The sequence below is a fragment of the Zingiber officinale genome, chromosome 7B, assembly GCF_018446385.1.
Source record: "Zingiber officinale cultivar Zhangliang chromosome 7B, Zo_v1.1, whole genome shotgun sequence".
Taxonomy (NCBI): domain Eukaryota; kingdom Viridiplantae; phylum Streptophyta; class Magnoliopsida; order Zingiberales; family Zingiberaceae; genus Zingiber; species Zingiber officinale.
In genome coordinates this window covers 64424078-64448425 of record NC_055999.1, presented here as the reverse complement: position 1 = coordinate 64448425, position 24348 = coordinate 64424078, and the positions used below count along the sequence as shown (strand labels likewise).

Below are 24348 nucleotides of genomic sequence, written 5' to 3'. Positions count from 1 at the left end.
GTGACAATCTGAAGCATATATACATACAAAATACATCAGCTACATACGGCTGGAATATACACACAATAGAAACAGCCACGTAATTAATATTCAGTCCACACGGCTGTATTAAAAGCACAATGGAAAAAAAAAACCCCCACAATCCACAACTAAAGTTTACTAGCCAATTAGGCTTACACAATCACAAGATCACGATAGCAAAACACCACGAATCAAACTCCAAACGCAGACAAATTCATACAATACTAAAACTGCTGAATACTAAAAATACAAGTAAAGCGAAAATAAAACCGATAAATATCCTCAGATATGATGTGGGAAGTGGGATCAGCAGTCGGCACTCTCCAAGCATCCATAATTCATCTACCTGCTACCTGGCGAAAGAAAAATCAATTTGTGGGTGGTGAGTATTGGAACTCAGCGGGTAAGGAAAGATAGTGCATGAACATGACATATAAATAGAGAATGCCAAAAGGAATACAGTCTCATAAGGGAAATAGCGAATACTAAAATAAAACCATAATAAATACTCATACCTGAAACCGTATACTAGTCTAGTAATAGAAGGTCAGAAGTAGTACTAAGTTGCTAGAGTACTGCTCATAGCTACAGAGGTAACGTGTAAGGTATATAAATATTTCCAATAAATAAACCAATGTCTATCCGCCTACAATGAGAGCATATTTCAACATAAGGAAGTATATCAGCATAAGTGAACAACAACAGTAAGTAAGCAATAATAGCATATGTAAACAATAGCAGCCAAAGCAAGTATAATAACAGCGTATGCACGGATGGTCACCTCGCCTATCTCTCTGCACCATGATCCCTGTATGGTCGAGAGGCCGGATTGATGACAATGTATTTATGTTTAATATATTTGAACATGTGAAACTATGTATATATATATATATATATATGATAGATTTTTTATTTAAAATGGATCAAACTGGACCACTTGTTGAGTTTATATTTATATAAAAGTCAACTAATTCATTTCATTTGGAAGATATTTTTAAATACTAAAAAAATCATTTTAATTAAAAACCTAATAATTCTTATATTAATATTTTATCTTTATTTTTTTCTAAATAAAAATAATTTTACTTACCATTTTCCATATTAACCTACCAAATGTATTTTCCAATTTTCTTTTCTATAAAATAGAAATATAGCCTATTATACCAAACATATTTTCTATTTTCTAAAAAATATATTAGAAAACATAAAAAAACAGAAATAGAAAATAAAAAAATTTTACAAACCAAACTCTCCCTAGATTTCTAGTTTTTTTTTGTTTTTTTTGTTTGCAAAACAAAGATTGAATAGATTGTTTTAGGAATCAAATAGAAACTGAAGGGGTAAATCATATACACATTTTTTGACATTAATTTTGTTTTATTTCCTTTTTCTTTTTATATTTCCCTTGAATCTGTATTTTAGTCCAATTCTAATTCAGTGGATTATGATAATAGTACGATCAAATCTTAAATTTAAAATCCACCTTCACTAAAATGTAAGTGCTCGAAAACTCTGGTAGTAGCTGAGGTTTTTTTTTATTAAAAGAAAACACATTCTCTTTTTTTTTCCTGTTATATGAATTATTCGGGAATATTGTTTTTAGATCGCATCCATAACACTTGGTAAACAAATGTTGATTGAAAATTAAAAAATAAGGTAAAAAGAGAAATTATTCGAATCAAAACACAATCTCCACGGTTACCAAATAAACATCGTGAAAAATGATGACATAGTATGATAAGATTAAAAAATAACACTCTTTTGCTCGTTGAATTATTCAATATGCACAAAACTATTGCATGGAAAAAGAGTGAGTGTTGCAAGAATCAAAAGGTGAAGAGAAATTGTGAATGAAAAGGTTATTTAGATGCCAAAACCCCGTTTCTAAAGAGCTTACGGATGAGCTAGGCCTAAATGAGGCGAACCAAGCCTTCACAAAAAAATAAACCCTGGATACTGAAAAAACTATCGAGCAATTTGACACGCCATATATTTCAGCAGATCTACCCAAACTAGCATTCCCTCTTCTATGCTGGTTGTTTATGGTATCCAGGAAGGCATACACCAAAAACTATTGGCACCCTGTTCGATAGGATAAACATCTTCGAAGAGTTTCTACTTCACATGGCAGCTACTGAAAAATTGCAACGTTGTACGGTCGAAATAGAGTAGAAACATATGTTATGGCAGAAGGGGAGTGAGCTGTGTACTGAAGAGATCTCCAACGGCTCCACGAACCTCCATCTGAAACAATGAAGGCACATATGAGTTAAGTCATACTGATGAATCTTAAAATTGTTGGTCTTACATTAACCCATAAATTACAGATTTCTACTTGTGGTTTACCAAGTTGGCAATGAGTAAATATATTCAGGAACGAAAAAGGCACTCAAAGTTTGCACATCGTCGCAGATGTGATCCAAATGGAAAACTTTTTCCCATTCTTTGAAATGACAAAAAGCAACTTGCAATATTGGAAACATTTCAATATTAAAGAAAAGTCTTATCAATATTTGCATGTAAAAGGGATAGGACTTGCATGCAAGGGCCATATAAGTGATATCGCATGAAGAACCCTTGCTCATTTCACACCCGAATCTTGGCGAGATTTGTAGTTGAATCTTCAAGTATCATTTTTTTAAAAGTCGGCAATTTACAGATGGTATCCATTTGTATTACAGGTGATATCAATCTCTGTTGTGGTGGTATCGATTCTGTAGGCTGTACCTATCTATTGTTGTAGTGCTGTACCATCTACAATACTACTATTTGCTACCACCTACAACATAGATTGGTACCATCTGTAACACAATTCAGTACATGTAATATAGATTGCTAACATTTGTAACACAAATTGCTAGCACCTATAAGCTATGAATGAATCGATAGATTTTCAACACTACTATTTGGTACCACCTACAACACAGATTTTAACACAAATTGATACCCCATATAATTGACACCGATCAACTTTCATTTTTTTTAAAAAAAAAAAATAAAGCACATTAAGAATCATGCCAAGATTCATACATGAAAGGAGCAAGAGCCCTTCACGCGATCACGCATCCAGGGCCCTTGCACACCATCCTATCCATGTATCAGGCTAAATAAATTTATTGAAAACTAGTAAAGATCATGCAGGGGAAAAAAATATTTCCGTTGAAATGGGATGACCAATAACTTGCCTGATCACAACAGACAAGTTTCGTGATTAGAGGATAGAACTCTCTGAGGTGCCTTCTGAAGATGAGGTTATTCATAGAGCACATTCCTTTAAGTACCTGAAAGGTAACCAGAAGTATTACAGAGAAGCATACAGCCAAACTAGAACAAAGTAATCTGTCGTTAAAGGAAAATACTGACGATGCCAAGACTATCACAAGATGCAACACTGTCAGTTACTGTGAAACTGAGTAACCAACGTTTTACTAAATTAACAATTATGACAAGAATTTCTAAGTTTACAATTCAACAAAATACTGTAAGAATTATATGCAATCAATTTCGTACAATGACAAATAATCTTTGAAGGTTATATATGTAAATATATTAATGTCTACCTTAACAATAACTGGTGCTCTCAGGTCAAGTACTCGATGAATGTTTGCGCTACCAGCCTCCCCTGTACTTGGTTTGAGATCAGAAGCCTCCTTTAAAATCTGACCACAGAAAGAGACCAGTTTCTCCTCCGCTGCACTTAAGAGCTTCTCTTCAGAATTCAGCGGTTCATGACTGTTGTTATTATTATCTGTTCCAGTTGACTTGTGTAAAATTTCTAAATAAATGGAAGTTCCTCTCATTTCCTGGCGGAGAAGATTTAGTGGTAGTCTGAAGAATCATCTCAAAAGTTAGACTGGCTAACAAATTGATAGAAATATCTCAAATATTCTGGCTTGACAATACCTTTCTGTGGGTAGGTACTGCATGCGTATTATTAGATTTGATGGTGAATTATATGTAGAAGCAAACTCCACAAGAGACAGCAAGATGTCCATAACTGCGATCTTATGATGGGTGTTCAACTTGTTCCAGTATTTCTTCTGCAGCATACCAACACTGATGAGATAGCCACTCTAATAGTAAAGAAATATATCAACCATTTAATCATGTTTACCTGTATGATATCAATAACACCTAATAATAGTAGTTGGGTAATGCATTTTCCTTTAATAGTCTCCGTCATTGAATTTTCTTCATCATCACTATCATCGGGAATGGATTCTGCGACATCAATACTCTGCATATACATTCCGCACATAGAATCATGCAGGTCATATCAAATAAAGAAAAACTTATGATCAATCCAATTCTATATCAAGAAATGAGAGACTGCAACTGTAGAGTTTTCTTTTTTTTAGTAATATTTCAACAAGAATGACACTAAACATTTTGCAGTCATGTAGATTCTTTCCTGTCGCAGTTACTATGGAATTTGACTGTGAATCAAAGCTTCCATGTAGAAATGCATTCCAAATATTTTGATATGAAACTAGTGGTTGGATAAAAGCTAACACATGATACCAATTCACAGTGAGTTTGACAAGATAATCCAGAGTTTTGGCTTGTATATTATGCTAAATACTACACTAGGCTATAAAGGCAATCTAGTAACAAGGTGGAACTTAGAAACACAACCATTTTAGAAACACAATCAATATAATTCCAAGATATTTGGAAAGACAGTTCCCGCACGTGTTTTTATCATTTTAAATATGAAAATTCATCAGAACTATACAAGCATTTTGTTTGCCAAGCAAGTTTTGTAAGACATACAACACAAAAATGTTAAATAACATATCAGATATTATATTGATTTATCAGTAAATAGATGATGACAAACCTTTGTAGGTGAAGCTGAGCCAGCATCAATTGTGCGGTTCTTTGGTTTAGACGTGAGATTTCGAAGAAGAAGATTATCCATAAACCTTTGACCAAATGTTTGACTACGCTGGAAATCTGAAGCTTCAGCAGGCTTAGGTGAGCCACCTGAGGGTGATGGAAAGCCCATATAAGAAAATTAAAATATGGGCTCTAGAAAAATTAAATATCACAAATTTAACTACGTGAATATGCATCTGTAGATTACTCTTAGCGTATTTCACTTAAATTGCAACATACCATTAGATTCCTCTAAGTTGGTTGGGAGATTGCTACTACCCTGATGATCCTTAGTTGTGCTGATTGCTTGCCCAGAGTCTTCAGGATTAATAGATAAGTATCGGTTCTCCAAGACTCCCTCTTCCTTCCTATCGTCAAGGGTTTTAAATGGACTGTCACTGTCTTTAGCTTCTGAATCTTTTGATACGACTGTCTGGTTGTTTGAGTTTACAAATCCCAAAGAATTGAGAAGCTCAAGAGGTTGAGTTGCGTAGGATGCATCTCTAATATTTAACAGTTGTACAAGAACAGATAAGGGACCAAATAACGAAAAAGGGTAATAGATATTACAAGTTCACAAATTGCATATCTAATGCATTTTTGACAAAGTTGGACAAGAACAGATAAAGGGCAAAATAAGAAATAAGTGGTTATAATGAATTACAAATAACATACCTAATGCTTTTTAACAAAGTATCCCAATCACTATCATTAAATTGATGACCCCCAACCTCAATAAGATGTACAAGGGCTCCCAGTGAAATGGAAACCACGCTCTGATCTGTTTTCTTGGCACAATCAAGAAGAAATCCCAGAAGTGGTGGGAGCATAAAAGAAACTTCCTGTGGAAAGCCAGAAAGAAAAATACAGTGTGATGCTTTAACTAAAGAAAGGAAACGATAGAACACAACTGGTAGTTATTTTGCTTATAAGTTGTGAAACACATGAAATGTTAATTTTTCACATGTCGTAAAAAAGAGATATCGTAGATACCGTATAGAAAGTATTGAAAAGGTTGCAGAGCAACTGGAGTGAATGGATGCTAGTTTCCCTAAGCCATTCCTCATCAGTGGAGGCAATACCATCTCTACCAGCATGTCGTACATGGTCAAATATTGGGAAAAGGACCCGATGAAAAATACTCTCCCAGAAAGCAGAGGAAAATTTCCTTCCTCTCTCATTCAGCAAATCAAACAGCACCTCTAGTGCACAGTTTCGAACTTCTAATCTGGAGTCCAATGTTAGATCAGATAATCCAGCTAACATAGGAAACCAGTAATGCTCTGTTATATCAAAGCTTGATTCTAGCCCACCGTCCACTGGTTTCAGGGCTCCACCAGGTATAAATCCCTGAGCACAAGAATAATCAGAAGAAAAATGTTTAAAAGCTACTTTGTTTAAAGATTAGGGAAGTGCTTACTAGATTTTCAAAGTAAACAATCTATCATAGTAAAACAAACCAAATTTAAAAAGCCAAAAGACATAAGGAACAGGAAGTTGAAGTATTAAGCTTATGTACGAGTGAAATATCTATGTGGACTTTATTGGAGAAAGATATTAATAGGATTGCTAGAGTTGGGGAAAATACATAAAGACTTAGATAATATAAGACACATCAAATATGGAAATAATATTGGAACTAAGGAAAGATGGAAAACAAATTATAAATCATTTCATGAGAACTCTACAAGAAAATTGATTTTACAACTGAAAAATAAAGAAAGCTAAATATAAAGCGAAGCTCCTGCCAGTGCAGGGTTCCGGAGAAGGGTCGGACCACATTGGATCTTTTCTATGCAACCTACCCTTGCATTTTGCAAGAGGTTGTTTTTGCGACTCAAACCATGACCTCAAGGTCACATGGCATCAACTTTACCATTGCGTCAAGACTCCTCTTCTATGGTAAGTTAAATATATGTTCACAATATTGGATCTAATAAGAATAAAGTAGCTTTAAAGAAAATGGGCATATATAAAAGTGTATGTCAAAGCACCTATTGAAATTTGGAGTGGAAGAATTTAATTTAGATCAAAGTACAATTGCCAACTAAACTATTTAACAATTATTTTAGATTTAAGATGGCGTCTGAGGAATATTTTTAGTACCAAATCATACGAATAAAGGTAATATGTTATCATTCTAAAATTCTAATTACAAAGAGATCAAGGTGATGTGTCATACCATGAAATTTTAGAAAAGAATTCTTAATAAGAGCATTGTAAATGAAACTGATATTTTCTAAGAATCCATTTGATCTCATGTCTAGAGTATCAACCATAGATGTTCTTTATTTAATAAGACAACTAAACAAATAAAAATAAATGGAGAAAGTTTTGCACATAATTTTAGGGGGAAAAAATTATGATAGTTTCCATAGATAATTGTTCAGAAATATGCCAGAATATGCAGAAACATCTTGTTATTACAAACCTCAGCAAGCCGATCTTCACATATACGGAGAAGAGCAATTGCTTTCAAGCTTATGCGAGGAGAAATTTTGTTATTCGCAAAACGAATGAGGCAATTCACACAATCCATAAAGCAGTCACCAACAACCTGGTCAAAGTGTTCCAAGATAACTGCAGATGCAAAGTCATAGCTTCGTCAAAATTTAAAAGAAACTTAAAGATAAGTTTAGCAGAGCTGTGTTGTCACCTTGTTCAACATTTTCAAATGCACTATCAACAATCGATTCCAATTCATCATCTGCTGCTGCAGTGAAGATCATGAACACACTCCGCCAGCCTGATTTAATGCTACCCACCTTTGATTTAATCATCTGGAATGTCAGGAAAAAAATTTCTTTGTTTAGCAGTCATGATGAACAACAGGATAAAACAAACAACACATAACAAATTCTATCCATCTATTGAACAAGGATTACCTGAACAATGCAATCAACAATTAGACTGCGGATTTTTTCATTGTGGCTATTCCGCATAAGAATGACAAAAGGTTTCAAAATGTCATTTTGGAAGGTGAAGTTGGTCAGCTCAGCACGCTCCAGATACTTCATACCAAGTTGTCTCAGTGAATCGATGGCATACATAGCAACTTTTTCCTCACGATGGCTACCAGCGGAAATGAAGTGTTGGGCCAAGACAGACCATATTCTAGCCCATACCTAAAGCCATCACAATTGTAGTCAAGATAACCACCAACCAGTCATTTAAGAAATGATGAAACAGAACATTTCATGAAAATGAAAAAATCAAGGTCCAGACATCCATTTGAATATGCAATTCACTACGGTTAATCTATATTTGAGTAGTGATTATGTGAACATGGCCAACTAGTAGATGATATCAAAATGAGAAAAGCAATATGCTACCCTAACCAAGTACAAGTATGAACAAATTAGGTAGCAATTCATAACTGCTACTTCAACATATATCTCCACTGCTGTATGATATTCTAGTTTGGAAGTGATATAGGACCTTGAAATTCACTATCTTAATGGCATCAGGAACAGTGTGTCTAGATTTTACTGGACTACCAGCCAAGGAATGAAGAACTACAGTAAGTATTAAAGAAACATCCAAAAACTGAGAAATTAGGAGTACCAGCCGAATGCGAGCCATATTGTAATAGCTTATCTCAACAAGCTTCTGTAAGCTGAAGACTCGGGCAGGTGTTTGTTTCAATTCTTCAGCAGAAACACCACAAAGAGCAGTAAAGAACTCCACAATTGAATCACTAGGCAATTTTACACTGTTCACAAAGACTTGCTCTGCTGGTTTTCCAGCCAACTCTTTAAGAGACTGAAGAACTGCATCCCTTGATATTTGATTTGAACCCTGCATCACAGTTATAGCAATGGATGGGGTCGAAGTGATATATTCTAGCCGTGATACACATTCCAAGACAGCATTCCAGGTGTCTTGTAGTGAATCAGTGTCTATATCACATAGAATAAGCAGTGTCCGCAATGCTTCCACATTTTTACTTCGCATCTCCTTTGGAGCATGCAAGAATGTAAATCTATGCACACAGAATTAATTAAAATTTTGCATCAAAATATTTCAGAAAAAAAAACACTAGTGATATTCAGTAGTAGGGCAAATGATAATCAAGTATCTAAGAATGCTTTATTCTATGGGAATCAAACAAGAAAGCATACCGTACTAATGATGTTAGGAAAGCATAACGCATCGTATCCATCCCAAGAACTCGTGTTAGATGTATGCCAGCTCTGAAACCCTCCATGCAAAGAATAACTCTGGGTTTATTATCCCCTTCCTCCATTGTTACAGAAAATGTTGCGAGAAGAGGCCATCCAACAGCTTCAAGCATTGGTCTAACTAGTTCAACCAGCTGAGCGGTATAAAAGACACCTCTTTTTTCGCCTTTATTTTTGAAAAGGTTCTGTATTTGTTTCTTTATTTTCTCACTTTCTGCTTTAGTATCAAACCCATTTTTCTTCTTAGGAAGAGTTAAATTGAGAATATTGACAAGGCGGCCTTGCTCTTCTGTTTCTGGTCTCTGTCTGCTGCTTTTAGCTGCATCAGGTGTATCATCTTTCATCTTTATCTCTTCTTTAACAATTGAATCATATATCTGCTCTAGGAGCTCCTGTGGTGCACACTCTTCCACATCACTGACAGAATTCATACGTATAAAATCAGATTTTGACATTTTTGGCCAAACCATTGGATTGTGAGCATCGGTATTTAACATTATAACTGCATATGCAAGAACATAAGCAGTATCTGCATTCTTGAAAAGGCCAGGATTATCAGCACAGTAACTGCAAAATAAACAAGGCTGAGTACATCATAAAAAGTTGAAAAAACAAAGTATGAAAAGAGGTGGCACATCTCCAATTGTCAATAACTGTACCGCTCAGCAAACTTTTCCATGATCCTATCAATTTTCTGTGCTTCACCAGGAAGTCGAAATCCAGTTAAGAATTCACGAATTGCAGTATCAAACTTCAATCCTGAGAATTTCATGGAATCAACATATGAATGCATAACAGAAAGAGGGAGTTCCTCATGCTGGCCTAAATATTCACCAATCATTGCCTGAAAAAGAGAGACAGAGTTTAGAAACCTTTTTTAACAAAAAGACAGAAAAACTAGCCATGGAGATCACCTTATCCAAATTAGGAGTGCTCTTCAGGAATTGAGCTATTGCAGAAGCTTTACTCTCAACCAACTTGTTAGCCAATAAAAACTCTATCCCTTTTGCAGGCTTTCGGTTGAACTAAAATCAAATAGACTAGTTGATGTTTAACCATATAAACAGATACCATATCAAATAAAACTGTATCAAGCTAGGAGTCAAAAGAAAAGAAATCATTATGCTATCATTGGAGACATCACATTTATGGTAAATGGACAAGCAAATATCTTAGTTACCTCTAAGATGGCTGCTTCCATTGTGGATTTGTGAGCTTTAGCCTTTTCAAATTGATTTAATCCGTCATCAGTATTCTTCTGCTCATTAATTGAAGCAACATCTCTACCTGAAACTTCCTCTTCAAGAGACCGGATTATATTAGTGTGCTTATCGGATTCTCGTTTAAGCTTCTCCCAATCAACCAGTGATTTGAGCACACTCACCAAGCACTAGATAAATACATGATTAGAAGTATTAAAATTAAAAGAAGAACTTGGGGGAAAAGAAAACAAGAATTTCCTAATTTCCAGAAAAATACCTGAAGAGATGAACCTTTAGCAGAAGCAATCTGTGAAGCAGTAACTGAGTTTGGATCTGTAGTTACAGTTCCTTGTGCTATCTTTGACAGCGCGTTTACCTGTTTAGATCAGTGGAAAGAAGTAACTTTGAAAATAAAATGCAAGCTTCACCTTCAAGCCACTAGTATAATATGATTGGATTTTACCGTGCGTTCGAAAAGGTTTGGTGCTTGAAGATCACAATCATAGTTCACGAATATGTCTGCAAGCATTTGTGAGTCCTTGCACACTTTCTCAAGCATCCTAACAGAGGTTAAATTAAAGAAACATCAGAATGAGTAATAAAGCAACAGCAGAGTAAAAATTCAGGGCAACAATCGGCAAGTAATGACTCCATATTATAATGAACTGAAATTAGAAATGTTTAATCAAGAAAGAAAATAACATATTTTCTTAAAGTAATATATAAAGAAGGAAGCATTACCGGAGAACACTTGTTCTTTGGCTAAGTGTACTCTCATTGCTTTCCAGTGATTTTAAAATTATCAATGGAAAAAAGATGCCAATTTCTCCCTGGAAAAAAACCCACACGTGTTTTAGATGAGATTAACATGACAGCGAGATGATTAAATTTCTAGAAGACAATCTACAAGAAGATGGTTATGACCAGATTACAGTTCAATACCTTAAGACTTTCCCTAAAACGAAGCAAAAGAACAGCAAATATTCCAGTTGCATACTGCACAACAAGATAAGAATGAGGATTTTTCTTTTACAAACTTAAGCAGTGTAGCAACAGCGATTATTGTAAGTGTAAAACGTAACCAAGAACTACAATAATTAGCTAATGTGCAATACAAAATGAATGGCTGGAGAAAGCAACGGGAAGAGATATAACCTGAAAGACCTGAGGAGACGAAGAAACAGAAGCTCGCAATAAAGCATAAGAAAGATATGCCTTAACAGAGTCAATAAAATGGAAGTTTTTTGTGAAGGAATGGTCCACTCCTTCCAGCAAACCCTGTGATTTTAGTATTTCAAATTCAGGAGGGTGAGAAGAAAAAATGCACTGACTAAAACAATCTAAGTAAACAGTAGTTTGGTATATTCTATTTCTTACATCCAGATAGTCCTAGATCTAGACTAGCTAACCTGCAAAAGCTCAAGAGACAACAGCCTTGTCTTGGTGGTCACCTCATCACTCTCTTCTTTCATCCCCATCTGCAAATAGTCCCCGATACGATAAGGCAGTTAAAGTACAGAAAGCTTTACAAGAACAATTTCACAAGCATAAACCTTGCACAGTGTTCGAAACAGCAACAAAGCATCATTCTGCATCACAGTCATGCTCTCTACACTAATTCCTCTGACATGATTAAACAATAGATTCTTAGATCAAATTTCGAAACCACAACTGAAGTATTGATTTATTCAAAATTCAAGCATCTTTTACTCTGAAACTTTCTTTCCATCCTCAAGCTGAACAGCTTGGTCAAGAACAGCCTCTAAACCCTACAAATCATGTCTTTAAATAAGATATAAGATGAATGAAGAAGCAACGTATATTACTTTTGGCAAAACAATAAAATAAAAAAATAAACTCCAAAAGTCCCATATAATAACCATGATAGAAGCACCTTGATATCAGCACCACCAGCCAAATTCTGAAACTCCTCTAAAGATGGAGAGGTGTCATTTTCATGCTTCTTGGATAATGCATCTGCCACACTATTTTTCTCATCTTTTTCATTACTAGATATTTCTACTGTCTCAGCGCTAGTGTTGCTAGCTGCAGCATGCACAATACTAGATGATACAGGAACCTAAGCACCCAAAGAAATAGTTTTCCTGCAATAAGCCCTCATTTCACGTGGACAATCCAGTAAATCAACAAAAATAACAAATCCAACCTGATCAGTTTCCATTCGTCGAAATACAATACTGATCATTTGGGTTAGCATTGCTTTTGACGTGGCCTGATTTACTAAACTCTTACTGCAGTAGACCATCATAGAGCATAAGCAACAATAAGGGATCGGTAAATTCACAGTTTACAAGGAAAAAGTGTAGCTTAAGCACCTGTTGAGAGCAATGTTATAGCATACTCTAATGACTCCCAGCAAGGGTTCTCCATGAACTGAATTTAAAGAAAACTTACTGTTTTAGCATAATCGATAAAAAGAATTTGAACACTTCTTTTATAGAAAGAACAAAAAAAATACTTTCACATAACATCTAAAAGATAATTTGTCAAATTTGAGGCATTAACTGATTAATCCAAGCATTTAATAATATCATGTCAGATTAATCTATAGAAATAAGAGTTCCAGAAATATAATGACCAAGCTTGAAAAAGCAGATAAATCTCCTTATCATATAAAGATGATATAAAAAGGGCATTTACATTATTATTCTGGTTAAGTTTGGAAATTGAATATTGTCCATAAAGAAAATTCTAGACACATAACCAAGTGTTTAGAGTCTTTCACATTCTCACTTCTTCCACCTATAGTAATGAAATGTGGTCCGTGTAGACAGATAAACATCCTCATACATATATCATAGGCTATATGCTTGTCATTAAACTAGCAATACACTCAAGATGAGATATTTGACAGCCGCAAGCGATCCTATGATCAATGACTTGAAGTTTGACTGCTTCAGATCTAGTTGCAGAATACAACCAATTACTGAAACTTTTCACATTAGCTAATTAACAAATGATAATGGAATCCTTCTGAGTTTTTTTTTCCTTTTTTTTAAAAAAAAAATACAATGGTAAACCTTTACAACCATACTTGAACAAGATATATTCTATAGGCCCATACAATTGCATGGTTTGAATACTATGGAGGAAATAAAAAAATCATGTGGATGAGGTTCGTGACCTAATTGTAAGAGAAGAGAGCTTTATTACACAAAATATATGACAATAATGATAATCTATATTAAGGTATAGGGGATTAACTAGGGATTTAAACCTAAAGTTTTTCCCATTAACATGGTATTAGAGCCTTCTTAATCACATTCTTCTCTAGCCTCAATCCTTTATGATGAGTTGTGAGGTCAGCAGCTTCATCACAATTCTACAAGGAAAGTGATACGATGAAGTTGTATAAGTAAATAGTTCATTAAAGGATGAAGTTGTATAAGTAGTTAGAAAAAGAGATAGAATTATAGCCCTTAAGATAATAGTGGTGAAAGAAACTATGAACATAATCAGTGTATATGCACCGCAAGTAGAATTAGATGAAGCTATCAAATCAAAGTTTTGGGACAACTTAGATGAAATATTACAAAACATTCCGCCAAATGAAATTATTTTAATAGGAGGTGATCTTAATGGGCATGTCTGAGTGAAAAATAAGAAATATGAGAGGGTACATGGGGATTATGAATTTGGAATGAGAAATGAGAAAGGGAAAACTATATTAGATTTTGCAATAGCATATGACCTTATATTAGCTAATACGTTTTTTAAGAAAAGATAAGAACACTTAATTACATTCAAAAGTGAGAATAATAAATCGCAAATTGACTTTCTTATTATTAAGAAGAAGGATAAAAAGATTTATAAAAATTGCAAGTCATCCCTGAAGAAAGCTTAATTATCCAACATAAGTTAGTAGTATTGAATATACGCCTCAAATCAATAGTATTAATAAAAAGAAAATATACACGACTCCTAAAATTAAGTGATGGAAGTTAAAGAATGGAAAGCAAAATATATTTAAGGAGAAAGTAGGAGTACAAAGTTGAAATTAGTAGCTAAAAGTGTATTTAGTGAATCAAAGAGATGTACACCACTAAGTAAGGAATCTTGGTGGTAGAATGAGAAAGTACATGAGAAAGTGAAGAACAAATGAAAAACTTATAAGGAATTATATATTTGTAAGAACAAGAAAAACTTTAAAAAAATATACAGTAGCCAAGAAAAAAGCTAAGAGAGTAGTGAATGAAGCAAACAATGAAACTTTTGAATGACTATATCAAAAATTGAATACAAAAAAGGGGAAAGAGATATTTATAGAATAACTAAAGTGAGAGAAAGGAAGACCAGAGATCTTATCCAAATAAAATGTATTAAAGATGAATGTAATAGGGTACCAGTAAATGATGGAGAAATAAAAGAGCGGTGGAAGAAGTATTTTCATCAATTTTTTAATAAAAGTTTAGGTGACCAACTTAAGTAATTTAAGTAGGTCAAATGAGTATAGAAATTTAAATTTTTATCGTAAAATTCAAACTTCAGAAGTAGAACAAGCTTTAAATGAGATGCACAATGGAAAAGTCATTCGACCAAATGATATTCCAATAGAGGTATGGAAGTGTATAAGGAAACAAGGTATTGAATGACTTACAAAATTATTTAACATGATATTAAAAATAAAAAAAAATATCTGATAAATGAAAGATAAGTACTCTAATTCTCTTATATAAAAACAAGGAAGATGTACAAAATTGTGCAAACTATAAGAGTATTAAACTAATAAGTCATACCATGAAACTTTGGGAAAAAGTAATAGAAAAAAAACTAATAAGGAGATCACGGCGACTAAAAATCAATTTGGGTTTATGCTTGAAAGATTGACAATAGAAGTTATACATCTTCTTAGACAATTAATTGAAAAATGTAGGAGCAAAAACAAGATCTACATATGATATGCTTAGAAAAAGCTTATGATAAAGTCCGAAATTATATGAAAAATTCTAGAAAAGAGAGATGTTAGCGTAATATATATTGAACTAATTAAAGGTATGTACGAGGATATAACGACTAGAGTAAAGACTTCAGGCAGAGTAACTGAAGCATTTCCAATAAACATATGGTTACATCAAAAATTAACTTTAAGTCCCTATCTTTTTACACTAATTATGGACGAACTTGTGCAGTACACAGTCGTGCATGTTGTTTACATATGATATTGTTTTGGTAAATGAAACACGTGAAGGAGTAAATACTAAACTAGAATCTTGGCGGAAAACACAAAGGAAAGGTTTTAAGCTTAGTAGAATAAAAACAGAATATATGAAATTTAAGTTTAACAATATTAGACATAATGAGACAATTGTTAAGATAGAAGATGACGAGTTGCTCGAAACTGATAACTTTAGATATTTAGGATCATTTTTGCAAAATGATGGAGGAACTAAGAGAGATGTCTTATATAGAATACAAGTAGGATGGTTGAAATATCTTATATAGAATACAAGTAGGATGGTTGAAATGGAAGAGAGCGTCGGGTGCTTTATATGACTGTAAAGAACTTATAAAACTTAAACGAAAATTCTACAAAACCGCAGTTAACTTGTTATGTTATATGAAGCTGAATGTTGGGCTATGACTCGAGTATATGAGTAGAGGATGAGAGTTGTAAAGATAAGGATGTTAAAATGGATGTGTGGATATACGAGAATGGACAGAATAAGAAATGAGAGTATTAGAGAGAAGTCGAAGTTGCATCTATTGAGAAAAAACTCCAAGAGACACGTTTAAGATGGTACAGACATGTACTTAAACGACCAATAAATGTTGCATTTAGGTGATGTGAAACTATGACTACCACGCATATCAAACGAGGAAGAAGACCAAAAAAGACTTGGCTAGCAATAATAAAATAAGATAAAATTTATTTAAATATAGATGATGATATAGGAGATAGAGTTCAATGGTGTAAAATGATTCTTATAGCCAACCCCACCTAGCGGAATAAGGCTTGGTTATTATTGTAAAGTTCTCATCTGTTTTTATCAGAGCGAAATTTCACAGCACTTCAGCCTGTGATTTATGGATCTTTTCACTACATTCTTCATCACAATCTGTGCCAACTTCCTTTCTTCCTGTCTTCTCAGATTTCTGCATCAGATTTGCCCTCTCTGATTCCTAGAGTGTTCCTTTGATTGGCTCTCTTGCAGCAGATAAGCCCTCTCATGGTTATCCTATAGATCACTGAGATTTCTTCCAGCCATCTTCTTTTAGTCTATGTTTCCTTCTGCTGATTTCTTTCAGCATATCCTCCAGATGCTGATCTCCATTTCATTGGACTCTTCTGTGATTCTTAATATCTACAAATTCTCAAGGCTAGCCTTCCACTCAGTTTCTTGCTGATTTGTTCTAGTTTCCTCTCTCGTACACCTTGATTTTCAAATAAAGGAAATCCAGATTTATAGAGCTCCTAATTATTCAAAATAGCTTCGTCTTCTAGGCAGGCCTTGTTGACTGTGGGCTCTTTATCACTGAACATCCCATTGAAATACCAAACGAGTATAGGTGCTTTCTTCAAAGCCAACTACTCAAATCTTAGAGGTTGAGAATAAAGCTATACAACCTCATCTAGCTCAAACCTAATGATAATGCTCCTGTAACGTCAATGAAGCTAAACACATTGCTTCCGGTCTTTATGAGAGGATGGCATATATTGAGATTGATTGCCTTTTAAATTAATTTCAATGATCAATTAGCAGGCTTTACTAGCCAAGTCTTTGAATTTTACTAGACAAGTCTTCGAGAGGCCCTAGAATTGGGCATTTTTATAACAAACTTGAATTTTTATAATAATTTTGAACCAATTTGAGGGTGAGTGTTCAAAATCTAATTATAAATAGAATAGAGTTTAATTGTAAATATACAAACCTTAGAGGTGTGACTGTAAGATGACGATAATAAAAAACTATATTACGCTAGAGGGGACTATCTGGGGATTTAGAATTAAAATTATAGACTCATAGCACCAGGGCATGATTAACATAAACTGAGAACCTTTGGGAAGGATGGATGCTATAGGGAATTGTTCTCAGCTCATTATTCACACTAGCTGGTGGTCCCAACTACTGTGGATGCCTTGCTTATCATGGCCCTAGGATATGTTTATCAAAGCCAACCATTAATGAATTTTTCATTGCTTGCATATGATATATTTGCAAATTTCGTGATTATCGAGCATGGTATGTTACAGCAATTGATGAAATAGTTGTAATACAATAGCAAAACTTAGAATTATAAAGACAAGAATGGATAACATGTTTGTACGAATTTCTGACAAGCAAAAAAGAAGTGTTTTTCAGTAAAATTATTATTAAAGACAAAAATAATTACATCTTGACTACTCAAATTAGTACCATAAGGTGGTTAGAAATTTGGCATCACTCTTTGGAGAACAAGAACAGAAAGACTATTATTAAAGTACCTCTAAATCTCGTCGATGATACAGCAGTTAGAAGTGCCTGCAAAACTTGTACTATGGTACTGCAAATGCAACCCAAGGTTAAGATAATTGGTAAAAAAACAGAAAGGAAAAAAGACAAAAATGATATTACCTATCAGATGATGAATTATCAACACAGCCACAGACCATGTTGAGAATATCTGTAAATAAAGTAGCATTTTGGCCACCTTCCAGTCCAGGATCACCCTCTAAATGATCATAAGCTATAAGTTTCTGCCAAAATGAAAATTGCGTCAGATGCACTATAGGTACAAGCATCAGAAGTACAACATCCAAGTTGTTGGGCTTAATAACCTGACAAGAGATTATAGTGGCATCAAGAAAAAAAAAAGGGAAAATTCATTTTAGTGACGAAAAACAAGTTGTTTACCTTTGTGTGCTAAATAAGGAAAACCAATAATCCATCAAAGAAAAAACATCATGAGGAATATGAAAAGCATTATTATTACATATATTAAAAATAAATGTGAAAAGGGAATGAGAAAAGTTGATACTTATTTCTAAAGTAGCAATGGAATTTGCAGAAGAGAAAAGTAACTGGAGCAACATACATGAATACAGTCAAGCGCAAGCTCCAAAAGTTTTATATTTTTGGTCTCAAATGCGAGCCTCAGTGGCTTTAAGATAAGGTCAGTTTGAGCCCTGTCTAAGGTGTGCCCAGCATTTGCTAAAGCTGCTATAATAGGTTCGCTGCTCTCCTGAGACTTAGTGACACAATCATTTTCAGTAGACGTGACTGGACCATCCCCTTCTTTCAATGAGGCATCACCACCATCACTGCCACTGTTAACAATAGCTGGTTAAGATTTGTAAATTTTTATCAAGCAAACAATAAAAAAGAAACATAGCTAAACACCAAAAATTGTTATTGTAACCCAGAATTATTGATGGACTATGTTAACTAACAGACATTTATAGTAGCAGGTAAAGGTGGAAATTTGTGGGTCGGGCTGCGCAGAGGTAGCTTGGCCGGTTGGGTCGACTTATGTATCAAGCCTCACCCACAAATAAAAATATTAAAAAAAATGATTAATTTAAAAATAGAAATATATATATATACATTATTTTCTGATTTTTTCCCCCTTTTTTATGTTTTATATATTTTTATACTATTTTATTTTAAAAACCTAGCCAGGAAGGCCTGATCACGGGCCAACGAGGCCTGGAAGCCAGACCATGACATCATGGGTCATGCCTCACACAACCCGTGATGGTTCATACTTGGTTTGCCCGCTTTGCCACTTTTAATAGCAGGTCAGCAGTGAAATAGTTGATACTAAGTCAGCCACAAAGCCATCAGACCAAAAACCAAGAACCTAATATAACCTTCAAGCTAATAGATATGTACAGCAACAGTGAATGGTCCCACAAGAGACCAAATGCATATCCTACAAGAAAACATAGCATGTCAATAATAAGTTAAAGGGACCTTTCTTCCTCAGCCGTGCTTGCAGCATGTTTCTTGTCAGAAGCCACTTCCTGTTTAGTCTCCTTCATGTTGTCTGAAAGTGGACCACAAACACAATTGGTTAACATAGAATGTATCAGCTTGAAGTTAGTTGTAATATTAAGCTACCAAAGTATAAGAACATAGAAAAAATGAAAAGGAGACTATTCAGATTACAAATGGTCAAATTCAATCTTAACAACAGTTTTTACAATACAAATTCCAATTTCGGATTCTCCTAAATCTCATTATTAAAACTAAGTTTAACAAAAAGAATTACATTGATTACATTAACATAGTTAGATAAGTATTTCTATCAGAAATGTTAACAAAATTACATCTAATTAACGTCACCATACAAAGGGAACGTTTAACCAGTCAACGCAACTAATGCCACTGTATGTATCAGGAATTATAAGAATTCAAAATTTCATTTCTAGTTTCACAAGAACCAGATATTGGAATGTTATATAACAACCTAACTTTTTAAAGGTAGGATAAAGGAAGAATAAATCTTCTTAGAATGTGTGATACATGAAGAGAGTTAGTGGTGGTGGGATAAGTGCAAAACATTATTGATCATAAGAATACATGTTAAAAGATTGGTCAAATTCAAGAATGGAGGAAAATTGAATAGATGTTAACTAGATAAATAGCTTATGAGTAATTTTTGAACCTTATTGTACAACTCTCCCCTTCATTCTGGAGCTACAATTGTAATCACTCAAAGGGCTTGTAAGAGGTTTCTCCATCTCCAGAATTTGTTCGAGAAGGGCAAAACATAGTGGTGAATTCGAGAGTAGGAACAACAGTTGCAAACCACATTAAATTCAAGTATTATCTTGTTTATTTCTTGTCTTTTTATCTCCGCTACATATTGCTTCGAAATAAGCTTTCTTTAGCAAAATTCTTTTAGTGTTGAATAGCAGGAAGGTTCACTATTCACCCCTTAAGCTACTCAGGCCATGACTATATTTGGTACCCAATTGGTAATGTTTCTCTCTTATAGCACTTCATGCACAGACAACCATTTTCATGGGTTAAGTTCACTATTACTTTTTATCTGCCCTTCAGTCATGTGGTGTTTTCTCTCCAAGTGCGATGCCAAAATCATAGCAAATCTATTACAAGCATTCAATTCCATTGATGCATCTAGCCATTATAGAAGCTGTACTTTCATTAATGGGACTCCATACTTTTGATCTAGACACTAGAGAAGCTGTATGTTTGAGTGAATTGACATCAGCTAAGTGTTATCGATATCTACCTTTCAGACTGATTAGGTACTAACATTCAATATTTTTTCTGCAAACTCCAAGGCATTCTAGATCTCCTATAGATTTATTTCATTCAATTTATATTCTTCTCAGGTTCTGTTCACTCTTCGTTATCCACGAACATCTGTGCTGATCTATGTTCCTTAGACGCCTTCCCTTTTTTCATGCGCAGTCAACCAATAATTTCGTCCAATTTCTAACCATGAAAAGGTCATAATTTTAAAGATGCATTCTATTCTAGTGCGAACTCAAAGAGACATTTCTGCGCGAGCGTAGAGAGAGTCGGATCCTTCTACAATTACCTATTTGCGACTAACGCAAGGATGCTTCCGGCAAGCAAAAAAGAACGAAAGCATGAAATGACAAACAAAAGAAACAACGCAAACTCCAAATGCGAAGACAGGATCCGGCGGAACCGACCTAGACAAGCCTGCACGGAGCTCTGCAGGTTGGGGAACTTCTTCCCCGTGCACTCCTTGAGCATGGCCTCGAGGGACCTGGTGATGAACCCAGCAGCTGCGGCGCTCGCCATGGCGAATACTCGCACGGAGATCCACGTCGACCGCCCTCTCTCCAAGACGCGATCCCACACAGGGGAAGGCAACGGAGTGCACCCGGCCGACGGATCCGAAGGCAAATCCGGCAGGAGAAATGGCGAGATCCAACGACCTCGTCGGTGAGTTCACGATCGGAATGGGAGGAAGCGAGGAACGAGGGAGATCTGCCTTTGTGGATCGATGCTCGGTCGTCCTAGGCGAAGGTCTCTGCGCAACGAGCTCGCGCACGGTCCACTTGGTGCCTTAAGTCGGTCGGTAAGATCACGGTCCGTCCCTGAAAACGGAGGACCCAAACACGTGTTTTGCACATGACTGGCCTCGACCAAGTAACTGTTTACTTCCACGGAAGAGGAAGGAAATGGAGTAGAAGAATCAGAAGGGAAAAGAATCAAAAGATTATATTTAGGAGAAGAGACTAGAAGTGAAATAATGTTGGATCGAACCAAAGAGCTCGTGGAGTCGAGTCGAGTGAGCACAGAGTCGAGTCAACTTGAAGTATCCGAAACACCAAGAAGAGTCCGAGAGCTCCGGATAATAATCCAAGTCAAAAGTGCTCAAGAAACAAATTCGTAATCGAACTCAAGGGTGACAGAGGAGGTTGAGCTATTGGATTACTGGGAAGGTTAAGTGGGATAGTCAAAAGACTGAATTGTCTAGTTACTTAGGAGGCTGAATCGAAAGGTCGAGTTAGAATATTTGGAGGTTGAATTATCGAGCGACTTATGAGGCCAGATTGGGAGTTCTAGAAACGTTCGATTAATTGCCTCTCAATGACTAAAACGACAAATAAGATAGAAACTCCAAGCGGACAATAAAGTCAGTTGCCTAGTTGACGTGAAGATCAAAGTTCAAGAAAGATCAACTTAAGTATCCTAATCCCAGGGTGACTCCTAAAGGTCGATCAGAGGTACAAGGTAAACTTCTAGGGGATGTAGAGCAGGGCCCCCAAAAGTCGAGCGGATAGTGCTGACCGGATATTAGCGGGGGCCATGAAACCCATATCGAATAGACAAGCGTCCCAAGTCTTTTAATGAGTACTCAAGATGATTCCCTCTACCCTATCGGTCGGATAGTTCCAATCAGACATTTGAGGGGCCTAGTTTCCTAGGTTTGATCGGAGGTGGCGCGAAACAAATCCCCTGCGCTTTCGAGTGACTAAGACCTACCATGTAATTGAGTCTTTAAATATCGCTCTAAGTCTGTTAAGAGTCCTATCTTCCTACAACGACCTCACGAGCGCTCAACCTCCTAAAGCCAATCAGATATGATAGCATATCTGGTCCGATCAGACTCCAACAAGGCTGATTCCACTGAAGGAGCATCATTAGGGGCCCATTAAGGCCTCAAACCTCTTGGAGGTTCATTCAGGTTTAAATTCCTCATTTGCAGACCCACAATGTCGTCTCTTAAGCAACCTGTGTTCACTACTAAATGATAGCCACTAAAGGCTCGTTAATTCATTTGGCCCATCAACCCATTATCTCATTGAATGTCACGCAGAAGTTGGTAAGAAAATCCATGAAATATATCTTTACTATCCATACTTGAGACATCCCTACCATCCCTACGAGGAGATAGCTTGGTACCATTTAAGCATGGTGGTAAGATAGGTTACATTGGAGGTTACATTGTCATGATGAGACATCTCGTTACATGGGACAAGATCAAAGTGTTATATAAAGGGTCGCTTCTCCATGCACAGGTAAGCCTTCCAACATTTTTACTGTTCATCATCACCGATTTGATAGTTACTCAGATTTAGCCCCGAAATTGATTTGAGCGTCCAAGTAACTACGCTGAGAACTCATCCTTGGCTCGTCTACTAACATTTCATTCTCTATTGGTTTCCTATAATGTGGTAGGCTAGCTTGAGACTTTGGACTCCCCCACTTCAAGCTCCTCTTGCGTTTAGCATGTTGTCCACCTCACCAGCTGCACATCTTCACCGATTTCAGACAAAAACAAATTTGACACCGTTTGTGGGAACTACACTTGATTATAAAATGTGAACATAGAAGATGTTGGAAGACTCACAACCATCACCTTAATGCAAGAGGATCTTGATTTACTAGTAGCTGCGAAGGCACAACAGTGACGCAACAACAACAGGCAACTGAGCTTCCTTTGTCAAATGACCCCACATTATCCATAATAGGACCCCACATAGAGGATCGAAGGGCACGACCATACCAATCGATTGGCTTTCCCCCTACTCAGTAACTAATAACCAGTGTTCCCCGTGCTCCATGGTAGTCGACCAGCTTCCCCTTTGTCCCGCCATCCTCGATCGTGTACCATTGGGCCTTGTTTTAAATACCGTTTGAAGAGCTTGTGTGTCCCAAACAACCCCAGGGGTCTTCCTCCGATGATGCTCCCGCTTGAGATCCTAAAAAAGAAAAGGTCCCCACCGCTATGGATTCCTCCGAAGAACCAGGTACTTCTTTCTCTATAGAAATTTTAGAGGATAAACTACCACGCCATTTCCGACTGCTCACCATAGGAGAGTACGGATGAGCAACTAACCAAGAAAATCATTTGCTAAAATTTGAAAATGATATCATGTTGCACCAATACATTGACAGTGTAAAGTGTAGAGTGTTTTTGACGATTCTCTTTAGTCTCGCTCAAAGATAGTTCAACCGTCTACCTACAAACTCTATCAGCAACTTCAAGGATTTTAAAAAGGTATTTCTTTACCATTTTTCCAGTTGTCGGAGGTACCACAGACTACTATGAGTTTGTTCTCCCTCAAACAAGAACTAAAAGAAGCATTAAGGGTTTATATCAAGCGATTTAATCAAGTTGTTATGGATTGCCCCCTTTGTCACTCTAGAGATTTTGGAGAGCGCATTTTTCCAAGAACTTAGTGATAGAGACTTCTTTCTCTTCTTGGTGAGGAAGCCTCCTAAAGTCTTCGATAGCTTGTTAGGGAGGGCAACCAAGTACATTAATGTGAAAGAGACCCAAGTAGCTTGGAAGAAAGAAGTTGTCACACCTATTCCAACCTTCATCGCAAAATGTAAGGCTCCCCCCTCCTCTCGTCCAGCATAAGGGGCCCATAACCAACCATTGCCATCAATCCCGTGGACCGAATGTGTTCCAGCATGTGAAGATTGTTCAAATGTCATTCGCCAAACCTCACCGATGGGTCTGTTAGGACCAAAAGTAGCTAGAGGGGGGGTGAATAGCTCGTAGCGTGCTCGTCGCTCGGCGTGGCTTGTTTCTTCAAGGATATGCAGCGGAAAATAACAGAAACAAACACACAACGCTAACAAGGTTGGTTTACTTGGTATCCACCTCAC

The 24348-nt window shown here is 35.9% G+C and overlaps 1 protein-coding gene across 1 annotated transcript; it reads right to left on the bottom strand.

Moving 5' to 3' along the window:
- Nucleotides 1-1730: 1730 nt before the first annotated feature.
- Nucleotides 1731-21285, bottom strand: LOC122005903 (brefeldin A-inhibited guanine nucleotide-exchange protein 5-like). The gene is made up of 33 exons (XM_042561150.1): nt 20910-21285; nt 19195-19267; nt 18317-18548; nt 17857-17978; nt 17727-17785; nt 12619-12676; nt 12450-12534; nt 12177-12362; nt 11993-12051; nt 11836-11905; nt 11692-11760; nt 11438-11560; nt 11225-11278; nt 11024-11112; nt 10746-10842; nt 10560-10658; nt 10261-10470; nt 9995-10105; nt 9740-9924; nt 9021-9647; nt 8464-8881; nt 7785-8024; nt 7556-7679; nt 7331-7479; nt 5893-6249; nt 5575-5741; nt 5140-5402; nt 4862-5007; nt 4136-4258; nt 3925-4061; nt 3582-3849; nt 3207-3302; nt 1731-2265 (listed from the first exon to the last, which is right to left on the bottom strand). The coding sequence occupies exons 1-33, from the start codon at nt 21019-21021 to the stop codon at nt 2203-2205; spliced, it is 5271 nt and encodes a 1756-aa protein (XP_042417084.1). The 5' UTR covers nt 21022-21285; the 3' UTR covers nt 1731-2202.
- Nucleotides 21286-24348: the final 3063 nt, after the last annotated feature.